This window comes from Eleutherodactylus coqui, chromosome 2 (genome assembly GCF_035609145.1).
Source record: "Eleutherodactylus coqui strain aEleCoq1 chromosome 2, aEleCoq1.hap1, whole genome shotgun sequence".
Lineage (NCBI taxonomy): Eukaryota > Metazoa > Chordata > Amphibia > Anura > Eleutherodactylidae > Eleutherodactylus > Eleutherodactylus coqui.
This window is the reverse complement of record NC_089838.1, coordinates 225328607-225352367: the sequence shown is the minus strand read 5'-3', so window position 1 is coordinate 225352367 and position 23761 is coordinate 225328607. Positions and strand designations below refer to the sequence as shown.

Genomic DNA, 23761 nt, shown 5'->3' with positions numbered 1-23761 from the left:
ACCTGAGTGGGGGCCACTCTGGTATCTCCGCAACCACATTGAAAGTGAATGGAGCGCTGGTCGTGCATGCAGTGAGACAAAGCAGTGAGACCCCCACCGATCACATTATTCCCTATCCCTATGGTTCTAGGCAAAGTTGTCAGCAGATCATCATAATTATATTATACAATCCAGTCTCTAACCAGCTCTGTATTGCATTATATACTTAACATGTAGTTGTATTCCTAGTGTTCTTGTGATGGAGGAAATAATTAAACAGAAGTGAGAATTTAGCAAAACTGGTTCAAGGAAAAACTGGAGCAGCTGCCCTTCCCAACCAATCAGACTCATTCTCACATTCTTTGAAGTTAATTTGTAAGCTATAAGTGTAGTATATGCCTAGTTGCTTGCTATGGACAACTGTGCCACTTTTTTAACCAATCTTTTTAAACAAGATATTGGGAAAGAAGTAGAACTGGTTTCTGAACACTTATTTGCCTGTTGATCCCAATTGATTGACTTTGAAGATTCACCTGATATGAAGTTGCAAAGCCTAGAGAATGGTTAAATGATTGGCAGGGTCAGCTGCTAAAACAAGACTTGCCAAACTGAACTTCTGAATCGACACATCCATGTAATAAGGAAAATAGCAGAAGCAATTACAGTTAGGCAGAAAAGGCAGCAGTGTAACCTGCGCCAGGGAGCACCGACTAGATCTGTAGAAGTAGGCAAAATGTAGATTCAGATTGTCATGTTGAACAAACTACAGGGAGGTTCCTAGGCATCAAGTGTTTGTGAATTTTGTTCTGGTTCTTTCAATTGTGTTTACAGAAGATATTACAGATGTCTTGTCTTTGTGTACAATAAACATGCTCTGCGTTCATTTCAAATGATATTCATTTGTGGAAAGCCCAAAAAGAAATCTGTAATAAACATATTCCGCCTTTCCCAGACACAGTTGTGATTGAAGAAACGTACCCATAGGCCTTTACTTTGATGTGCTTTTCTGATTTTCATTGGTATATCCATAATTTATTAATGTTGTTGCTGCATTATTCATCTGCTGAGGTTCTGTGGAAAGTGAATTCTGAGCACATAAATCATTTATGTTGTCTTCCTCAATGGTAGGAGATAGCACTTATTTGGTGAGCTTCAATGCCTTATTCACAAGTACATTGGCTTAAATACCTCCTAAAGATATGTTTATACATAGTGGAAATGCTGTAGAATTTCCACAGCTGATGGTGCTCCCTCCTTCACCTTCGAAGTCTTTGCGCTGTCCGCACTCCCCAGCGCACGGCGCCACTGGTCAGGTGATCCCGAATTGACATCTACTTATGTGTTCCACCAGGTCCTAGCATAAATGTGCTGTGGGTTTTGTTTCCCTTCGTTATATAATAATCTAGATTGCATTTTATGATTACGTATTGTGTCAATTCGTGGTTAGTGTTCCTATCAGAATGTGTTGTCAACCACACATGCCAATATTTTTTTTTCAGGTGCCAATCAGTGGTCTAGACAAGGAGGGCAAACACCTTCTTCTCCCAGCTATGAAAATTCACTTCACTCCCTGGTAAGAGAAATTGCATTGTTATCATACACAAATTGTGCTTTTCAAGTTCTTCCATTTTTTATAGCTGTCCATTCAGTGAGGAAATCAAGCATATGATGTTACACATAAATTCTTAGCAAGCAAATGGCCTGGTTTGAGTGAACAATATAAAACATATAGGGTGTGTCTGTCACCATCTGTTCCCCGGTCGTCAAAGCCTCTATTTGAGAGACAGCTGCTGCTAAATTACTGTTATGGGAGACCAGTATCCTTCCAGAAACCCACAGCTAATTTGCAGCGAGAGGGCGTGTTTTTACAGAGCGTTAGTTAATAGGAGGTGTTTAGTGGAAGTTTAAAGTGAAAGAGAATCTAATCTATGAAACGCTGTCTAGCTGCCCCGCTCTCTGAGTAGACCTAATACTTCATTCTTAAAGTCCCTCGTTTATCATTGACCTATGTGCCCCCAGTGAAGTTAGAAGCATGTGCACATCTATTTTATCAGTCACACTATTCTCTCCATGTAGTATCTTAAATATTCCAGGCTGGGGCAAATCGATCAATGTTTAGTTTTCAAAAATATTGGTGTTCTGGCCAAACTGCGTATTTTCGTAGTGCCTTGGCTGCCTTTTGTCCACACATTCGAATAAGAAAATTACACTTTATTTCATTTATCAAGTTTCTTTTGGGTCTGATCTGGCATTGGTTTCTGAGGATGGACCGAGCAGGAGGTCTACATTAATAGAAAGTCAGCATTCCTCTCCTTGATGATTTATTTACTCCCTTTCACACCATGAAGATTTTAACGTTTGTAGAATATTCTGTTTCTTTACACGTTTCTGCATTAACTTGACTAACCTTTCAAGCAGATTCGCAATTCACTTATTTCCTCCTTTACCCTAATCATAACTTTTGCTCTGCTTCTTCTTCTGTCTTGACTTTGCCAGAAAAATCGGGTTGAGCAGCAACTCCACGAGCATTTGCAAGATGCTATGTCCTTCTTAAAGGATGTCTGTGAGGTAGTAGTATTTCTCTATAGCTGGTGCCTTTTCTTTGTGACCATGCATTGCTTTGTGTTCTTTTCCTAAGCTTTACATGTTTATAGATTTTTTTATTTTTTTTTTTTATGCAGTACTAAACATCTGATTATTTTTTTAACCATTTTGTGTGGTGGTCTAGAAACTGCATGCATATTTTTGTGTACCTGAGCATGTGTTGTAAGTGTAAGCACAGAGATGTAGAGTCATATAAAGGCATAATGCTGGAACATGTATACATTTTAGTACTTATTGCAAAATATAGTCTTTCATTGTCACTGATGAAACTAAATACAGATTATTGCAACAAATTGATCACGAAGCTCCAGTAACACTAATGATCTATCTGCTCAATGGAGGAAGTGCATTTTGAAATTATTTAGCAACCTATTGCCAACTCATTCAATCAATGACATGAATAATTGGCCGTTTTGGGTTGTGCTTATAGAAAAAATGGGGGCATTCAGTAACTTTCCATAGCTTATGGCTTATGTTTTTTTTAAAAAAACCCAGATCTTTATTCATGGGTGCTAATAAACCACAACTCATTTATGCTCCACTTAATATTTATTATGCATGATGATGGGATTGAGGAGCAAAACGTATACCAGACAACAGTACTCATTTGGGATCCAAAAACCTGTAGGACATCAATTATATTCCTATAGTCTCTACCCAGGTGCACGGCCTGATCTTGCAGTACAGGCGTACCTCTGAAGAGCCAAAACTGTTAGAACAGTTACAATTACTGTTATAGAATTGTTGACTAACTTTGACCCTTGGTTATAAATAATATTCTGTTACAGACCAGAGGAAGAACCTAGAGAAAAGCCAGGTGTATACCCTGGTCTCAGCTGTATTCAACACTCAAAGCAAGGAATTACCAAGATAGTTGAGCCAACTTTCAGGCATCAAACCGTTCCAAATTCTGGTGCACATTTTATTTACGCAGAAATGTGTAACTTAGTTGCTACACTACACTGGGAGTTTTTCAATAATGTATGCCAAGAGCATCATTTATGGTGCAAATCTCCACTAGCTCAGAGCTGGAATATTTTTGTTGTTCTGGTGCGCAAACTGCCAAAGGATGAGCCAGATTTATTAAGCTTATGTGCTTAATAGAATTGGCTCATCTTCCTCATACTTCATATTAAAACAAGCGTAGTCAACGCCAGTCTTAATAAATCGGGGTCAAAGTGTTTTTTTCCATTCACGTGTTGGATAATTTGGATTTGTAGAGAATGCTGCATGTTTGTACACAATTACACTTGCTACATACCTTTTATACAGTTTGTGAACTGGTTTAGGCTTTATTTACATAGCATTTTTGTTCCACTATCACACCCATAGAGGCCCATTAACACAATGTATTCCAAAAGTATGTTGTTTTGGTATACATTTGGTGAATATTGCATCCACATACCTGTTTTTATTCAGATGTATTGAAAAGCATGGTTTCAATAAAGAGACCTCTCACAAAGAAATGTATACCGGCCAGTATACATGTTTTGTTGTGTGGGAGCTCTTGCTAAGCGTGATATATGCAACTGCATGGTATACAGTTACATAAATTCTTTGCATAAATCCATAAGGCTGCCTGTCCACGGCCGTGACAGAATATCGCTAGCAGTATTCTGTGGCGAGGGAGGAGTGCTGACAGGTCTCTGCATTGAGCCTATCTAATAGATGGGCTCAGCGCGGAGAATTGCGGCTAGCGGAGAATCGCTATGATTCTCTATTCGTGGACGTCTGGCTGCACTTTTGTATAATTAGCCTATGGAAAGCGTTCACTGTGTTACCCATGGCCAGATTATTGCCGCGGATAGCACAGTAACTCATCGCCCGTGGACACGAGGCCTAATGCTATGTGAACAGAGCCTTACATTGTTATAAGTATGTTTGTCTTCTACAAATGAGTAAAACAATGTGCTAAATATTCTAACACTACAAGTAGATTTCCTTTTCACTTTATTTTCATATATATTTGATTCTGTTTATGGATATTATTTGCATGTTATAGCTTGAGTGCTTGTTTTTGTTTTCTTCTTTGATGCTTTATGGTATATGGAGGATAGGTAATGTTACTATGCATAAGACCACCTCCATTGTACGTTGGCAACAAACGCACTTTGCTAGGATACAGTTCAACAAGGTGTCCTGTATATTTCTTAAAGGGATTGTCCAAGTTGTAGGTTTTAACTAAAACACCTTTACCATGCGGTAAAATAACAGGAATATACTCCACTCTCCCCGCTCCTGCTGTGCCTCGTGCCGGTGCTGGGTCCCCCACACCGGTGTTTGTTTACAGGCTACAGTCCAGCCCAGTTTATGGTGTGTACAGAGTCCTGAGTTCTGTCATTGGCTGCAGCACCTGTGACATACCATAAACTGGCTAGGGCAGCCTGTAAATGTGACGTCACAGGGAAGACCTGCAGCAGTGACCTGAGAGAAGGGAGTAAGGGAGTATATGTCTGTTGTTTTACTGCATGGAAAGGAGTTTTAGTTCAAAACCCCCAACTCTGACAACCCCTTTAAGATGCTTGGCATGACATTGCTGAACAGTTAGGGTCGTTTAGCAGAAGTGTAATCTATTACAATAGAACAACAATTGACCCCACTTGCATTTTTTTAAGCAGTCTCGAATGGAGGATCGACTAGATCGGCTTGATGATGCAATACATGTACTGCGGAACCATGCAGTAGGACCTTCTACAAGCATTTCCGCTGATATACATAGTTTATTGGGGGCAGCACACAATGGACCCATTGTAACCCTGCCTTCAAATTATGGGACAGCTGGACTTGTACCAAACAGTCGACAGACATCAATGGTAGGTCGAGTCTTTTGGTATTTAAGGTTACATCCACATGGGATGCAGTTTGTAGCATTAAAATTCACGTGTATCACAAACGGACAAGCGGATTCTGCTGTAAATCCCCCCTTCTCGCTCATCGAATAGGATAAAATCCACAGTGCATATATATAGCAGAAATGTAAAATCCGCACAGCGGGTCAATTTCCAAGCAAATTTTGTGTTTTTTTCCCATGTAATAGAAACTCTCACACACTTGCTGCTACCGTAATACACTGCGGATTTTCCGCATTCAACTGCGTCGCTCAAATAACCGTCCTGTGTGGACTTACCCTTGGAGTAAATGTGGGTGATCGTGTCATGTAATTTCTAACTACTGTGGAAGCAGAAAGGAAAATGTGAAATAGTTTGGGATTGCATTTGGTTTATTAATAGCTTGCATTGTAATCTTTTTAGACACACTAACAAGATTAAGTGGGGACACCTGCTACTAATTTCAAATTTGAGGTGCACATTTTAGGTAGAAGTGAAGAATAAAAATGAATAGCTTGCACACTCTGACCTTGTCAGTGGCCCATAAAATCCTGCTTTGCCATGCGCCGAAAGCAGACACTTTCTGCAGAGTATATTTTAGCTTATACATGCATTTTTTCCAGATGTGTAATAATTGGCAGAACATTTTTCTCCTTGAAATACTGTGCAGAGAGATTGAATAGGAAAAGCAGTCAAGAGGGACTGAATTTCAAGCGTTCTGGTCTGGAAAAGCTGTTTATTGTAAATTGGAACTAGACTTCAATAGCAGATGCTGGCAGTATGCAGCTTGAATGTGAATGTTGGTTTGTGCAGGCCTAAAATTTTTAACTCCACCATCCCCCCTTCTCTCCCCCCCCCCCCCCCCCAACCCTCACAAAAATGAGAAGGGACAGAGCACAGCTGTAGTGGAAGTAACACTGGAAAGGAAACCATTTTAGATTAATCCCAAAGCAGTGTAAAATAATTCATTGCATCTTTGATAAAGGCAATAGGGACCGTTTGAAAGGAGAGAAGGAATAAATGGAAGTAGATTACACAATTATTTTTGCTTGCACAGTTTAATTCTTTTATATGGGAATAACATGTGTGGGACTGAGAGCCGGGTTTGTCTATGTGCAGTAACAGGCCTTGAACCGGATTTATTGGGATTCCTCTATGATCTGCTGCACACGACTTGCATAGTAACATAGTATATAAGGCTGAAAAAAGACATATGTTTATTCAATTCAGCCTATTATCCCCCAATGTTGATCCAGAAGAAGGCAAAAAAAACCCCAATGAGTTAGAAGCCAATTTTCCCCATTCAAGGGAAAGAAATTCCTTCCTGACTTCAATCTGGCAATCGGAATAATCCCCAGATCATCGACCCTTCTGAAGTCATTAATGATTTATAACATATTTTCTTCAATTTGATGTTAAAACAAAAAAATATTTGCTAACTGCTGCATCCAACGTTAAGAGAACAACACAGCTTTTAGTGAAGACCATTGTATATTGAGTCTTCAGTGAAATCATGGACTTGAGGTACAGGCCTATATGGCAACACACAATACTGCATGGACAGCTATGTATCAACCCGTAGAATCCGACCAGGTAGAAGTGTAAGATACCACAAAATATAAAGGTATTTGTATAAACTACATGTGGGATGTATGATTTGTGATTGCTTCGAGTGGCTTTCCTGGCAACATGTTTGAATTCTGAGAAGCAGAGCTTCTTTTTTTCTTCATGTCTTTTTGTGTAGCATGTTGGATGTTTGAGTAAATTCACTTTAGCAAGAGTAGATGATCTTGGCAGGAAATGCCAGGAACTACGCAGCTATTCTGCGCCAATGCAATTAGTCCACACAGGTCTTTATTCTAGCATTAAATATTAAAAAGTACAGTATCAGTGTGCCTGGATTTTTGATAGGTATAAATATAAAGAGATATATATTTTTAAAAACTGTTCACCAAAACACACAGAATCTGTACGCATGTAAAAACGAACAACTCAAATAGACCTCAAATGGTTGCCCTTGGCCCAACCACTGGAATCAATGAAATATAACATTTTAATCAGCAGCGACTCTACACCGTTCTAAAATGGTATCTACACTACACTGTATGCTGAATTCCGGCAGCATTGGGAAAATAGACCAAATACAAAACACACTACCTGGAAACGGCTGTTTTCAAACAAAACCATTTTATTAATATGTCTGGAATTAAAGGCTTGATGATGAATCTAGGAAATTGTGCAATTATGGCATGGGAAAGATGTTCACGCGTTTGTTCTCTTGGAATCCGTGTGAGGAGTTTAAGAAACATGTAGATTGTATCTTGCAAAAATAAGCATTTTTCTTGTACATTTGCACAACAAATTGCTGTCTCTTTTTCATCCGCTATAAAAAGTGTTTCAAACATGATACAAATTAGTGTAATGAGCTGCTTGTCCGATGGCCTTTTTGGGTACGTGTATGTTTTTATCACGTCCTCACTCCTGATTGCCCCTAAGAAATAAACAGACATCTTGCCTCCAGTATGAGAGACAGACATGAAACGGGAAAAGTCCAGATCCACAAATAGCTGGTGGGTATGGGAATGTCATCACACGCAGTGACAGACCCCTAAACGGAAAGGAATGAACCATTCATTGGCATTAGTGACACGGACACCACTTCTGTTCTCCAAAGGTTCCATTCGTGTCTGTTATATTTGGAGTACAGAATAGCGTAGAATAGAACAGAAATGAACAGAACCCTTGTAGATTCCTTTCCGTTTAGGGGTCTGTCACTGCGCAGCCTCCCTAAAAGTAGTTGGAGATTATTAATTTTGATTTATCTTTATTCTAGCTGTAGTAATACTTTGTATAGCATAAAAGAGCATGCAGTTGCCCTCAAACTCTGAGGAAAGAACTGTGAGCTTTCGGCTGAGCGCACCCAAAGATTTGTGTTGTAACATGTTAGGCTTCATGCTCATGAACACTGATAGCATTTGAGTCCTTCTATTCAATCGCCCCCTGGATTTTTACTTTCTATTGTAAAAAATGTGACGTTTTACTCACACGCAGCATTCTCTGCCTCTGGGTCGGAGATGTGCAATATTAGTAATTTGGGTCCATTTATGAATTTTTCTATGCATGTTGCATTATTCACCATGACATTTTGCAGTGATCAAGGACAATTGCTATGTTTGTAATGTTCATTTTAATAAGCCCTATTGTAACAACAAAGGTCTTCACCCAAGGGTTCGTTCATTGGTGCCCGCTCCATGTGCTCCAGCAAGGGTATTTTTGTTGCCCAGTGAGGTTTACTCATGAAAGTGGTTTGCTGATTAGCAGCTCGTAAAAATTAAGGAAAAATCTAAGAGGCCAGTGTAGCTGTGTCTGCTGTAGTCTAGTTTTATTGGGAAGCCGTGCCACCGAAATGTATACAAGTGTGGCTAGAGCAACAGACTCTTAGTCAAATAGCAGACTGTCAGCTGTATGCTAATGAGCTGTACAATTAAAACTCCATCCTATTAGGCCGTGCTGAGAAGGCCACTCTGCCCAGACAAAGGACTGTTTGTACACCTGTTGTGTGTGGACATTGCCATCTTAATGGCTTTAACCCTTTGGTTATTGTGAAGCCCTGCAAGTGAGATTGACACTAGAAGCGCTGAAAGAACAGAACAAAGCGGGAGCTTAGTGCACGTTAAAAAGGACAACACTGGCTGTGAAAGTTACATTCTTCGAGAAACATACAAGAAGCATTTGCAAGTGGAATCTAGTTACAGATGGACAGAAAGGAAGTTGTGCTAATTTGATTTAGCTTGAGTTGCATGCTCCTTGAGTGAAATGACGTAATGGGAAGGTTGTTAACCATCTCAATAAAAAAAAAAACGGCCCGAGGAAATGGAAAGAATCCTTAGAAAGATTTATCTAATGTTTTGCTGGAAAACTTTATAAATATTACCTTTTCTTTTCACGAGTTCTAGGACAGATTGACTTCATTGCAATATTAATAGGTTCTCAATGCTCCCAATACCCATGCGATTGCCCAGATTAGATTACATCTAATCGGTGATGCCTTGAGTAAAGTGTCCATGTGCCTAACAAGAGGTTCAAAAGGCGAATTGTACGGATCCATAAATGGCCATTAACAGTGGTCTTACTGCTGTATTCGCCTCGCTAAGAAGTCGGTCCTTTCTTTAGGTAACATAGTATGTAAGGCCGAATGAAGACAATGTCCATCTAGTTCAGCCTGTTTATCCTCGTAAATTGTTGATCCAGAGGAAGGCAAAAAGCCCCAAAAGGCAGGAGCCAATTAGCCCTTTTGTCATTTTGAGGATATGTAGATATGTGCTACTTATGGTAACAGAAGGCAGACCAGGAGAAAAACTACAAGCCAAAAGGAAACTGGCAGGCAGAAATAAAAGCACAAACGGAGTAGTAAATTGTAAGAGAGTAAATAAAGATTCTTTCACCCCAGTCAGTAGGGGCATATCTATCTGCTGATCTATTCTTTTACTTGTATAGAAGAGGCTGTTTGACATCTCCTTATCCTCCATTTAATAGGATCTATGCCTGTTACTTCAGGTGGGGATTATAACCTTATTAAAATGATTTAGAAATTAATTTCAGCTTTTTACCCTAATAACTTGATACATCTGGCGTGATCTATAACTTACCCCGAGTTCAGTGAACGTCAGAAGAATAATATATATCTACCTATGTTTTAGTTTGTAGCTTTCAAATTAGACTAGAATGAATTAAAAATATAATGTTACAAAAAAAACAAACCCTGAAAGGAGGATGAGTCGTCTCAGTTGTCATTAAGTGACTGCAGGAATACAAAGTGTTTACTGCACTGATGTGAATACATGTTGATTTTGTAATGCATTTAGTGGCTTGAGCATGGAGCGCCTGAATGTTAAGTACAGACTTGTGTATTGTGAGCGCTGAAAAGCACAGCTGCGCGATTTATTTACATTAGTGCGCCAAAGTTATTTATTTCATTAGATCTATTTTTTTCCCTCTCAAATAATACATATTTAATTTTGCAGGCATGATGTGACCTGTTCTACCATGTGGTTGAATAATTTCCAATTGTGTGTTCTTTCTCTGCTTTAGTTGGGAAGTAATAGAGAAGAGTCTGTAAGTCTCAGCACTGACCATGCAGCTCTGTCCGGCACAGTCTCTACTTCAAGCACAGAAATAAACCACAAACCCCAAGACAATTACAGAGGTAACATACATACAGTATCTTACCCTTTGTTATAGAAACAGTTCGATGGCTCAATGGTTAGTGTGGTAAATGTATCTGATCATCATGCCGCTTTCAAACTGGTGTGCAGTGTTTTGCCTAAAGCCTCAAGTATAGATGCCAAAAAAAGCAGGCATACAGATGACCAAATGTAATGTCACTATTTCTTCATCCCTATCTTGTGTGGAGCCCTTAAATGTGTCCTAAAAAGGAAAAAAAAAGGTATGAAAGGAGTATAGGAATATGGTTGCAGCTTATGATAAACCAAAGTGGTTAAAACTGCATCAAAAACCGCATGCTGTTTTTGCTGCAGTTTTCTATGCAGTTGCTATGTTTACCACAAGCACATTGAAAGTCCTGATAAAAAGTCTTCTGAATCCATCCTAAGATCTGATCTGGAAGGAAAGTGACATAATTACTGCTGTTTCTGTTACCTGGTCTTTGCTGTTCTTCTATCAAGTGCTCCACTGCACAAAGGTCTATAGAATCATTGGGGATACTTTACATCTTCTTTTACTGTAAATCTGTCTTGCTATTTACTCTGCCTACTTTCTGACAGCCTGAATGTAAGATAACTATTTTATTACCTATTGATAACTATGCAAGGATCCTATCACAGCAGAGACTGGGTACTTGGTCTCAAAATAAGAGGAAAAAAAGGAATATTCACATTTTCTTACAAGATATTTGTCCTGACTCATCCTATATATTATAGCCTTGGACTCAGCAAAAGAGTGGCAGGCAGTATCATCACTACAATCCCACAAGAGTATGTTAACACACAGGATTTAGGGTGGTTTTTTTTATTCTTTAAGCATAATTTGGCAGCCTATAATTTTTGAATAAGAGCCATAATAATGCCCCTGCACATGTGATATATTATAACATATTAGGCTCTATTCACACCAGTGTTGGAGGCTCCATTCTGAACCTCCATCGCAGAAATGCTGAAAATGACGGACGGGTTTAGGAACCGAATGGACCCTATTATAAGTCAATGGGGTCTGTTCGGCACAGTTTGGCTTCGTTATGAGACAGATCCGTTCGTCCAGGGGATTCGGTTTACCTGCTCCCATGAAGGAGTAGGAATACGGAATCCCTAGTGCAGATGTGAATACAGCCTTAGGGACTTGCCTTTTATAAAGCTACATTTTAACCCTTTTTGTGGGCTTATGTTGTGAAACCTTTATTTTACTACTTACTATTCTAGCTTTGCTGTGTATCATGTTACGAAAAAGTCATCCATTTATAACTTGATTTCATTCATATCACATGTTTTGTTGTAGCATTGTCTGGTGGATTGACAAACCAACCTGTTATGCCATCCCTTATAGAAGTGAAATCTGAACATAAAGATAAAGATGAAAATTTCCACGACCCTGGCTCTTCAGATGACATGCGATCAGACGATGAAACATCACAATCGGACTTAAAAACTTCAAGAGGTAGATCAAGGTAATTTCAGTCAAAATTGTGTTGGCCAGACTACGCAGGAACATGAGATTTCTATTATTTAGAAATCTTTGGTTCTGTTTGACGAGGACAAGCCGGTGCTCCCCACATGCCTGCTGTAGTGAATAATAGTCATTCTGGAGTATTTTTTTATATAGAATTCTATGTTATATCATTCATTTGTTATGCCTCCTAGCAATTTAAAACTTGATGTTGCCAGTTAGAGGTATGTCTATGCATATTGTCTCATGCCCAACTGATGAAGGTACCTGTACATGGGACGCCCAACAGCCGTCCCAACAATAATCGCTCATGTACTTTCACAGAGCGATAGTCGTTCAGTGAATTAAGGCAGGGTGTGCTCCATTCACTGCAAACAGATAATCGTTCATAGATCAATGACTGCCTATTTACATGGGATGATTAGTTGCATAGTTTTTTGGTAAGCTGTTGATGAAATTAAAGGTTTTCAGCGATTGGGTGATAACTGCCCAGAGTAAAGATACAGTACCTTTACACCAAGTTGTCAATTTATTTTATTTTAATTCATTTCTAGGGGCAATAACACAGGAACTGCACAACGTAGAGTTCTAAGAGAAGATGTTCCAGAATTGTTATAGGGAATAGAAGTAATTACTAAAACAAAGTGGTCATGATAGTGGGCCACTGTATATGTGCGCAGCAGTAAAGGATGAGTGACTTGTTTCTAGTGCCTAGCTTAAAGGTTCCCATAAACATCACACTTAAATTGCTCAAAATGGACGAATTCAACCAAAACGGTGAAATTTAGCAACAAACATTTTATCCCACCAATGACTGTCCTTGTCTGGAAAGATGTTGGCCACAGTTGACATTTTCTGGTAGACAGACTAAAGATCTTTCATCCACAAACAATTTTTTCTTTGAAAGAATGTTCTCAGAAAGCTCTTTTGCCCATTGGCCGGGGTTGTTGAATATGTATGGCCAGTTTTAAAGGGCCAGCGGCCAATATGATGTAAAATGTATATGGCTGCATCTGTGAAACAACCGCTCACTGACGATAGTCTGCTCAACTATCAACCTACTTTTATCTAAAGTCTATGGCCAGTTTAAATAGGTATTCTGGTGATTCAAAGTAAAAGTTATATGCTTCATAAAGCAATAACATCTAATTTAGCAATATAATGTTATAACTTTTTTTGCAAGGCTGCAAAGATATTGCTTCACCTGTGTTTCCCACCCCGCTCACCCCCACCTTCTCACTTAGTTCTCCACTGGTATCCAATGGTTACGTCCTGTATGCTCCGCTGTCTTACTGGTCAGGCACGCTCAGTGCCTGCGCATTCTGTAATAACGACACAGTTTGTACAGTTGTGAATGCGCACCCCTCAGTAACTGGCAGTGGGGTTTTGTGGGAGATGTAGTTTTTGCATTCCCCAATGGCCATTTTAAATAGCAATGTGAAAATATGAAGCTGGCTGGAAAGCAGGGGTGGCGCAGATCGGTAAAAAAGGTACTGCAGTTCAGTTCAATGATTTAGATGGGCATTTAAAGTAAGTGGAAAAGTTAGGGACATTTGAAAAATTTTGCCCAGTCTCTGGAATACCCCTTCAAATGTGCCATACTTCGCTTATGTCTTCTACCTGCTACTTGACAAGCTAAGCCTTATTATTATAGTTTCTTGTGATTGCAGCCTGGGCTATTTCTTAAAACTATACTAGTGCTCTCTAGGCAGGGAAAGATCTTTTGCAAAATGGAAGATAAAGAGGAATCCAATAAATCCCCATGTGGACTTGGAAACAACTATAGATGTGCTTAGGTTGTGAAGAGGAAAGCCTTCACAAGCTGCTGGTGCTCCCAGTAGGGTTATTAAGAAGACTGCCTGACTACAAGGAAACATAATTAATACATTGTAAATTCTATTAAAATTTTAAATTGGCATTCTCTGAAGTCACCATCTGGACTGGTGTAATGTTGCTTTGCGAACATTATTATTATGTACTCAGCTGAATAGTACAAAGAATGAAACGATAGTCGTCGATTACTGATTAAAGTCTTGTTTTTAACTGCTCTTCATAAAATGCATGGTTTAATCATCCAGTGCATACAGTCGTATGTATTTGGCTGTTCGTTCTGCATTTCTGCTGTCCAGTAAATTCAAACAACTTTTCTTTCACTTTTCCTTACTACAACAGTATTAATGAGGATGAAGACTTAAATCCTGAACAAAAGCTGGAAAGAGAGAGGGAAAGGAGGATGGCAAATAATGCAAGGGAACGATTGCGCGTTAGAGACATCAATGAAGCTTTCAAAGAACTTGGCCGCATGTGTCAATTACACTTAAAGAGTGAAAAACCACAGACAAAACTGTTAATTCTTCATCAGGCTGTAGCAGTTATTCTGAATCTAGAGCAGCAAGTCAGAGGTGAGTTGATTATTATTTTTGTAATACTCTATATGTTATCTGTTATAAAGGATACACAAGCAATATGTGCATTTTCTTTGTAAACGTATCATTGCAACATAGTGAATTAAAGAGTGCTTTTGTTTTCAATTACAGAAAGAAATCTGAACCCCAAAGCAGCCTGCCTTAAGAGAAGGGAAGAAGAAAAAGTTTCTGCCGTATCGGCAGAACCACCAACTGCACATCCGGGAGCTCATCCTGGGCTTACTGATACTACCAACCCTATGGGTCATATGTAAACATCAGCCAGGTGAGCCTACTAATGTATTTCAACCCAATGTGTGAGAACTGCATGTTTCAAAAAGGACATTGAGAAAATACACAAATTTCATTTTGGACTCCATGCTTCTTGATAAATGCACAATGACCCGGAATGCCTTCATCACAATAGAAGAAGAAGAAAAAAACTGTTTGTTCATAAAGGCCTGCATACACCTTAAGGGAATGTCAAACAGTCCTCCCAACTTGCAGGGGGACTGGGCGAGTATTGTATATGTATGGGAGCATCCTGACACTTTCCCTACCATATCATGTCAGAAGGGTTAAAGTATCAGCATGTTGAATTTCAATGCCCAATCTTTTGTTCTTTCTGGAGATAAGCCACCACCAGAGCTGTCTGGCATTGGCCTAACCACCCTCTGCCATTGAACACACATCAATGCCAAATAAGCAGATGATTGACAGTCAAACGTTCCCGTAATGTACATGCAAGTCAGTTTCATTGAAAGCCAATTGAAATCTAATCAGTAATTTTTTTGGGAGGGTCAGAGGAGACCAGATTAAGACTCTGTCAAACTTCATTAATGCTGCATAAAGATGTTCCCTTATTTGGGGCTCAAATCCAGGGGTCCTCATTGTTATAAATGTTTGTTTTTTATTCTGTTGTATTGCTTCCTACAGGACCCTAATTTAAATTGTCAATGTTGTGCATGTTGGAAACTTTGACTAAATATCCTATGTAGTACATCACTGTGCTGTCTCATATATTCTGTTTATCTACTGTATGCAAGAAAAACGTAACTGGAAGTGTGTGTGTAAATACAAAAGTGCAATTTACTTTACCTAAAATGACATTTTTGTTCTGAATAAGCCTTCTAAAGTGCTGTTCACTAGGGACCTTTCTTCCGTCTAATATGCGGCCCACTTGCTTTTTTTGTCAAGAGATAGCAGCATGACAGGAAGTGGAGGAGGGTGATGGCTCAAGCTGCCCATAGAAAGCCTCTATAGTTAGGAGAGGGGGTGGATGAAGATAGAAGCAGAAACTTAGAGACTTAAGGCCCATTTAGACACAACAATTATTGCTCACAATTCGCTCAAAAGCCATCTTTTCAGCAATAACTGTTGCATCTAAACGCGCACCCATCGTGCACTTTTCGTGCACTATTTGTTCAGCGCTGATTTCAAGCAAGCTAAAAGTCAGCTATGACTCTTATCAGTGCTGCACGCTGAGTTCTCAGCAGGATACCAACTGATAGCATTCTTTCAGCTGTTATCCCGCTCGGACTTCTCAGCAGGATACCAGCGAAAAGCTTAGAGAACAAAGCATCTTTTTGCATATACAAAGCAGCTGCTGTTCTCGGAGCTGTCAGCGGTGTCCCGCTCTGCCTTCATTTACCTCTTGAGTAGCTGATTAGCTACTTAAGAGTTTATGCAAAGATGATCGCTCAAAACTGTCACTCAAACTGCCGTTTGAGCGATTTTTGAGCAATCATTTTTTAGCGTAAATGGGGCTTTAGCTGCTACAGATAACTGAGTGATTTACTCTTATAGCTACTAGAATCACATCTAAACTGCTGCTACTTTAGCGTCCTCTCTGATTTAGTTACGTATTGTTTGTGTGTAAAGGCCCTTTTACATGCAAAGATATATTTCAAAACTGAAAGATTTAGTGATCTATTTGCATAAAGTGTTAAAGGCCAGTAACACTTTATCATCATTTTGTGTGTAATAGGACCTCCAGGAGTTGTTTGCAGAGCCCAGCTCTGTAAACACCTGCCAGGACATTCCATTGTTCTCCTCGCGGCTAGTGTAAACATGCTGCGGGGAGAACATCCTGTAGTCTATTGAAAGATGAGCGAAATACATTAAAATGGAATATGTTTGCTCAGTCTTTCAGTGGCTGAACGATGGATTTTAAGTTTAACTCAAATCTATTGTTTAAACGAAAACTGCATGATGCCCACGTTTACATGTAACGATTATCGCCCATTTTCGTCCGTTTGGACGAATTTTGAGCGATAGTCGTTGCTTGTAAAAGGGCCTTTACAGAGAGCAGAATCTGCAGTTTCTTGCATGTACAAAAGAAAGCATAACATATAGACTTCTTCGACCAGCTCAGAGAGAGCGGAGAACTAGATACATAGCCTGCATAGGGGAGAGAAGGGTCATAAACGTAGGATACAAGTCATAATGACCACAAAGTGGTGGTTGTGTGTATATACACAGCAGCATATCCTGAAAAAGCCATCTGAAAAGTTTGATATGCTTTAACCTCTTCCTTGTCTGTTTCAGGACTCGCACTATGAATAGGATATAGAAGGTGACCTTTTCATCACAAGGACACAGACAACTAACATTGACGACACAAATCTGATAATGAGCAAACGAAGAGGGGGGGACTTGAATCAAGATGCCCAAAATGCAATATGATGATGAAAGCAAATGTGGAACACCTGCATCAGAAGTTGAAATCTCCTAGAATTTCAGCCCATTTCTGAACATATCTTATTGTTTCAGTGTGTCGTTCCTGCACAATCAGACTGTCCTACTATCTCCACACCTTGTGGAAGCTGCCTTGTGCCTAAACTGAATTGACAAATGCATTGTATCTACAAATTTTATTTATTGTTAAGGAACTGTTGTAAAGGTCTACGTATAAAAAAGAAAAAGAAAAAAAAAGGGAAAAGTTGGGCTGAAAGTGATAAACATTTCAGTTGATGCCAGCATTTGTTAGAACTGTTCTCTTGCAGAGAATACAAACAGTGGCGACCTGTGACCCTTTAGCATTCCCAGCATACCTATTAGTGTCTTAAAGAAGGAAGGGAAATGACTTTTTACGTCATCTCCATTTCTTTTTCCATTTACATAGTGTTTTCCAATAATGGAAGATATTCCGTGGCATAGCTTTGTTTTCTTTACTTTGTTAATTTTGGTTTCTGGCAATCTGAACAGTTATGGTCATAGGTATCCTCCCATGTTAAGCTCAATGCTTTGACTCCTGAAGTCCTAAAGTGACTTGTTGACTAGAGCAATGTAATGATACAGCTACTGAAATGAAAATATCTTAAAGGAAGAACAAAGATCTCTACGCTCCATAGTAAAGCAAACTGTATTGGGCACAACCGTACTAGACCAGAACAGCTATCTTTCCCATGCAGTATCTGTAGGACAGCAAACGTTGGTAAACCCAAAACTAGGTAGTAATTATGGTAAATTTAGCATTGCTCGGAGCGTGAACAAATTTTATTACGGAACAGGAAAGTAATGGTTTCCATCCTTTAGAAAGAAAAATGACTTTACAAATGAATGTTTACATTCTGCAGCTGTAATAGAGTGTAACACATTGACCAGTCACTAGAGAACCCTTTCACCATCATACAGATTCAATCAGTCTTCCACTATGAGCACGGAGAAAAATTCACATTAAGAGTTGGGTCCTGGTTCGAGCAAAGGTGTCCCCAGATGTAACTGATTCTGCACAGAACAAAATATATATGTATATTTTTTCTTTTGATGGAAGAATTACATTTAATGGTCCCTTACCAAGTGAAGGAGTTAGTGAAGTAGATCTTACCTTTTGCTGATATTTGCATCCAATCATGGGACTAGATCTGTGGCCTTGTTCCTTATTTCAGTATTTATCAACAGACATTGTTGCTTTTGACATGTGAGACTAATCACGTGCCACTGCCTGGCCTTTTTTTTTTTTTCTATACTTTTTTTTTTTTTTTTTTCCTCCTCCTTTCCTTTTTCGTGGCTATATTAGACTTTGCAGTACGCCCAGAAGCTTTCCTTCATAAAATAGAAAGAAAAAACATTTGGCTTATTTTTCACTGTAGTTAGTCTTTTATACAATAATCTTGTAAGAAAATTTCTTGAATTCTAAATATTACTCTTTCTAGATTTTTGAAATCGAAAAAGTTTTCAGTAAAAAGTTTCTTACTTTATTTTACTATATTAGGTAGTAAAAATGTAGGGTTATTTACCATAACCTGTTCATTAATATCAGAAATTTACAATAGCATTTTAAGAGCATAGTAGGGTCCTAGCATACCGTGTAGTACCTATGGAGTATTGTAAGAGCTACTTGTCCAAGATGAATTGCTCATCATCTTGTTCTACAGTTTTCATTGTTGGTCTATTGCAAATTTGTACCCTGTGTCAAACTCAACGTATTGTTGATAAAACTTTCAACCAGCAGCAAAAGTTCAAAATTTTTCTGTCCGTGTTACAGAAACACAATATGTATATAACATTTATGTAGCAATAAATGTGCCATCTTTTTTTTAAAAAAAAGTAAACGTTCTTATTTTGTATGATACAACTAATGTTTCTTTGACAGCATCATCAGCAATGATACATTTGTTGGTCATTACTTCTGGAGTAATGTGAGGAGCTGCCCAATCACATTAAAATCATCGCAGTGGAGCCTACTGAAAGCCTAGTCTGTAGGGAGTCCATCGCAGCTGACCCCCAGTGCAGATGGCGGAAAAACAAGTATCGGGCATTGTCATCAACGTTTTGTTTTTTTTTCTGATGGGTGATAAAACTGCTGCTTTAGTCGTATGGCTCTATCTTATGTGTATGATTAGCTCAAAAGGGGTTGTCCCATGAAAAATATTGTTTATAGTTTAATCTAGCCCGTAAATAGAAGCAGCTTTTGCATTTAAATGTATTGAAAAAAAAAAATAATGTTTCTATCTCCAGACATTCCAAGGCTAGTCTTAGAATAGTGCCACCTGCTGTTTCTATTGAAGAAGCTGTGTCCAGTCCACCTTAGTAAATGTTACAAGGTAGTCACGCGATAATGAACACCAAAATTGCTCAAAGGGCAAGAAACACCCCGTCTGAATTAAAATCTAACTTTTATTGAACTAAATTAAAATACTAAGGCAAAGGAATTAAAAATACAAACTCCTGCCTGGCAACTGTGGGAGCGCTAAGCCACCTCTAATTAATAAAATATATATATAATATTTCAATGCTCCTGCAATATGCTGTGCTAGTAGCTATAAGATATCAAGCAGGTCACACAAACTCAGTATGGCTTCTCTGCTGTCTCAGGCTCTCATCACTTGCTCACCATCTCTTCTGACATCTTACAGGACACAGCAACTTCAGAAGCTGCTGCTGACCACATACTCCGTGGCAAGACTGCGCAGATGAGACAATTTGTGAGGTGGACATAGAGACAGCAGGCGACACTATTCTATCATTATTCCTGGAATATCTAGAGATATAGAAATTATTATTATTTTTAAGTAAGTGTAAATACAAACAATGTTTATAATTATGAGCTGGATCTAATTAGGAGCAGTATCTTTCAATGAACACTAGCTTTAAAGCTTTTTGAAGACAACTTTGGATTTTGACTTCTGTCCACACAAGTAGTAAGAGATTTTGTTTAAGCGATTTATTGTATTAAAAACTGCACACGTTAAGATGATATGTTAAGTCCATGAAGCTCGGAAGACTAACTTGGATTGCGGAGGTGGTGAACTGTATAAAGCAGACTTCAGCTTTCTAACATATTAGTTTCCACAGTTTCGTTATACCCTGGTGTTTCCCCAAACAGCGGTTTACAAGCCACATGTTACTCTTGAACGACCTGCATCAGGCGCTCCAGCTGTTAGCACCTGTGATACTATTGTTCCATTACTAGAAAGTGCCACCTTGGTCAGAGTCTTATCACTGCCAGTTAGGGTACATGTACACTGGCTTTTTTTCATCCGATTTTCAGACCACACAATCGATTCAATAATCAGACGGAAGTAGCACCCTTTCATTTGGTAGTCCAACTAAAAATAAAAAACTTGCAGCATGCCCTATTCTTGTCCAATTTTCGGACGAGACTAGGTCATGTAAATGCGCTGCCCAATGCGAGCTGCACCATTGATTTCAAACCTATAAGAGGTTAGGGACCTCTGTTATAGCCCAGTTTCATCTTGAGCTGTATTCACAGTTCTGCAGGTTTCTGAGCACAAATCTCCCTACACTTGTTTCTATTGGCATTTTATGAAGACTAGTCTTCAACCAGTAACTGTACAGTAATGTGACGCTGAAAGAAAATCAACACCAGAAGTACATACAGAGCTGAGCGGTATCAAATGCATTTTAGCTAATCTGTTCGGGACCTTTCACACGGAATAGGCTGTACGATACACCGCAAACCATAGTAAATTTTGCACCAAAATCTGCAGGCTACCTGCAGATTTTGATGCAGAATTAATAAATTGGCTTAAAACCTGCCTGTAATTCTACATTAAAATCCGCAGTTAGGGTGCGTTCAGACGAGCGTGTTTTGGTGCGTACTTAGGTGCGTACATACGTCCACACCTAGGTACGAGCAAAAGCTTGCGTGAACACAGCTGCGTGCTTGTTGTCAATGGAGCCGCGGCTGCTGCCGGCGGCTCCATTGAAAACAATGCTCTGCCGGTCCCCTGCATTCTTTTCCAGGGAAGGGCTTTACATATAAGCCCTTCCCTGAAAAAGAAACATTTTAGTGCAAAACAAAAAAAGAATTTAAAAAAACTTACCTCTCCGCCGCTGCTGTGACCCCCGCGGGCATGAAGAAAACATCTGCCGCATGTGGCAGATGTATCCTTCACCCCCGCTAGTTAAAAGAATTCCCTGCTGCTACTTCTGCCACATCTGTGGCAGATGCAGCAAAAGGAATTCTTCAATTCTCAACCGCAGCTGTCACACATGACAGCTGCGGTAGAGAATCCTGCTGCCGGCATCCTGTCAATGGCTTTTCAGGGAAGGGCTTCGTAAGCCCTTCCCTGAAAAGCCATTTAAAATAGTGCAAAAAATAAAAAAAAAACAATTCTCACCTCCCTTCAGCTGCCGGGGCTCAGCCGCGACTTCTAGCGCTGTCCCAGGCTCTGTAGTTCTGAGCTATCAGCAGCCGGGAATTTAAAATCCCCGCCTGCTGGTAGCTCTGATTGTGGTTGGCTGAATTGCTTCAGCCAATCACAATCAGAGCTACCAGCAGGAGGGGATTTTAAATCCCCAGCTGCTGATAGCTCAGCAGCGCTACAGAGCTGGAGACAGCGGCAGAAGTCCCCGCTGAGCCCCGGCAGCTGTTAGTGGCTTTGCAGGGAAGGGCTTCATAAGCCCTTCCCTGAAAAGCCTTTTAAAATAGTAAAAAAAAAAATAGGTACTCACCTCCCTTCAGCTGCCGGGGCACAGCCGCGTCTTCTCCTGCTGTCCCCTGCACTGTGTTGCTGAACTGCTGTTATATCAGCAGCCGGGGATTTAAAATCCCCGCCTGCTGAAAGAGCTGAATGTAATTGGCTGAGGTGCTCAGCCAATCACAGGCAGCTCTCACGTGTCATTCATTCAGGGAGAGCTGCCTGTGATTGGCTGAGCACCTCAGCCAATCACATTCAGCTCTTTCAGCAGGCGGGGATTTTAAATCCCCGGCTGCTGATAGATCAGCAGTTCAGCACCACAGTGCAGGGGACAGCAGGAGAAGACGCAGCTGTGCCCCAACAGCTGAAGGGAGGTGAGTAATCTCATTTTTTTTGTTTTTTAAATCACTTTTAATTGATTTCCAGGGAAGGGCTTATATGTAAAGCCCTTCCCTGAAAAACAATTCAGGTGTGCCACAGACCATTGTCTTCAATGGAGCTGCCGCCAGCAGCAGCGGCTCCATTGAAGTGAATGGCTCCATTTTTTTTTTTTTCACCAAAATTTTTCCTTTTCAGTTAAGAGCCTATATGTAAAACTCTTCCCTGAAAAACAATTTGGTGGTGCCAGCAGACCGTTGTCTTCAATGGAGCCGCCGGCAGCAGAAGCGGCTCCATTAAAGAGAATGCCTGCATTTTTATTTTTTTTTACACTAAAATCTTTCTTTTTCAGGGAAGGGCTTATATGTAAAGTCCTTCCCTGAAAAGGAATGCAGGGGGCCAGCAGGTCATTGTTTTCAATGGAGCCGCCGGCAGCAGCCGCGGCTCCATTGAAAACAATGCATGCATTCCCTATGGTGCACGCATGTCCTATCTTTGCAGGCACGCACCTGCAAAGTACGGACATGTGCACACACCGGGAATGCAGTGTTGTAAATACATGCGTGTGTTTGTGCTCGTCTAAACGCACCCTTATATCTGAATTTTGCTGTGGATTTGGCTGCACCCTGTGGCGTAATTCAGTCCCATGTAAAAGCTCTCTTAGGGATGTATGTGTCTGTTGACAAGCTTTTTTTATCATTTTCATTGGAAACAAACATTAAATGTACATGCAGCTGTGCATTGTAATAGACAATACCTCAATGTAAGATGGGTTCTGCTATTTAATTTCATGTAGATTATATATAATCTGTGAAATTTTCAAAAGTATACATAGGTTGGAAATCTAGATAACAAGGGTAGTTGGAATTTGCTGGTTCCATTATTCCTCGTTTTTTGCATAAATTGCAAATATCACAAGAAGTTGCTTTTTTATCGAATTCTTATTTATAGGCCAGCTTTGGGAAGTTTAACACATTCTTAAATATTAAATACGGGGTTGGACACATCCATTGGTGAAATACACCAGTGTTTCCCAAACTCTAGTCCTAACAATCCCCCAACAGTTCAGGTTTTCAGGATTTCTATAGCATTGCACAGGTAATTGTCAGTTCCTCAGACATTGCCATAGGTGTTCTCTGTTGGATATCCTCAAATCATGACGTTGTGTAAGATTGTGAGGGCTAGAGCTTGGGAGACACTCGTCAAACAGCACGTTAGACTACTTTTGGCCTTCAGAATCACATGGAATGTCATGGAATTCATTGGTTCCTTTGATACCTGTGGATGGGGGACCACAGAGTGTGCCAGAAAACCTTTCTCACACCATTTCTCCACCAGTCTGAACGGTTGACACCTAACAGGAAGGGTTCACAGATTCGTAGTAGAACAAAATTCTAGATTCATCTGACCAGACAATGTTTTTCCACTGCTCGATGATCCAATTTTTGCACTCTTTTACCCGCTACAGTGTTCTTTCTATTTATCTTAGCAATAGCACTCA

The 23761-nt window shown here is 39.8% G+C and overlaps 1 protein-coding gene across 7 annotated transcripts in view; it reads left to right on the top strand.

The window, feature by feature from the left end:
* The window catches only part of TCF12 (transcription factor 12), a 213548-nt gene extending 193856 nt beyond the window's left edge, over positions 1-19692 (top strand). For 2 of the 7 annotated variants that reach the window (XM_066592550.1, XM_066592551.1), the window contains 8 exons: positions 1479-1552; positions 2476-2547; positions 5202-5396; positions 10503-10617; positions 11922-12090; positions 14262-14491; positions 14627-14780; positions 17042-19692. In XM_066592550.1, coding sequence (XP_066448647.1) covers positions 1479-1552; positions 2476-2547; positions 5202-5396; positions 10503-10617; positions 11922-12090; positions 14262-14491; positions 14627-14769 — 998 coding nt within the window. In that variant the 3' untranslated portion in view covers positions 14770-14780; positions 17042-19692. Of the gene's footprint in view, positions 1-1478; positions 1553-2475; positions 2548-5198; positions 5397-10502; positions 10618-11921; positions 12091-14261; positions 14492-14626; positions 14781-17041 lie in introns of all 7 variants that reach the window. The other 5 variants (XM_066592546.1, XM_066592547.1, XM_066592553.1 and 2 more) reach the window with 5 other exon arrangements.
* The last annotated feature ends 4069 nt before the right edge of the window (positions 19693-23761 follow it).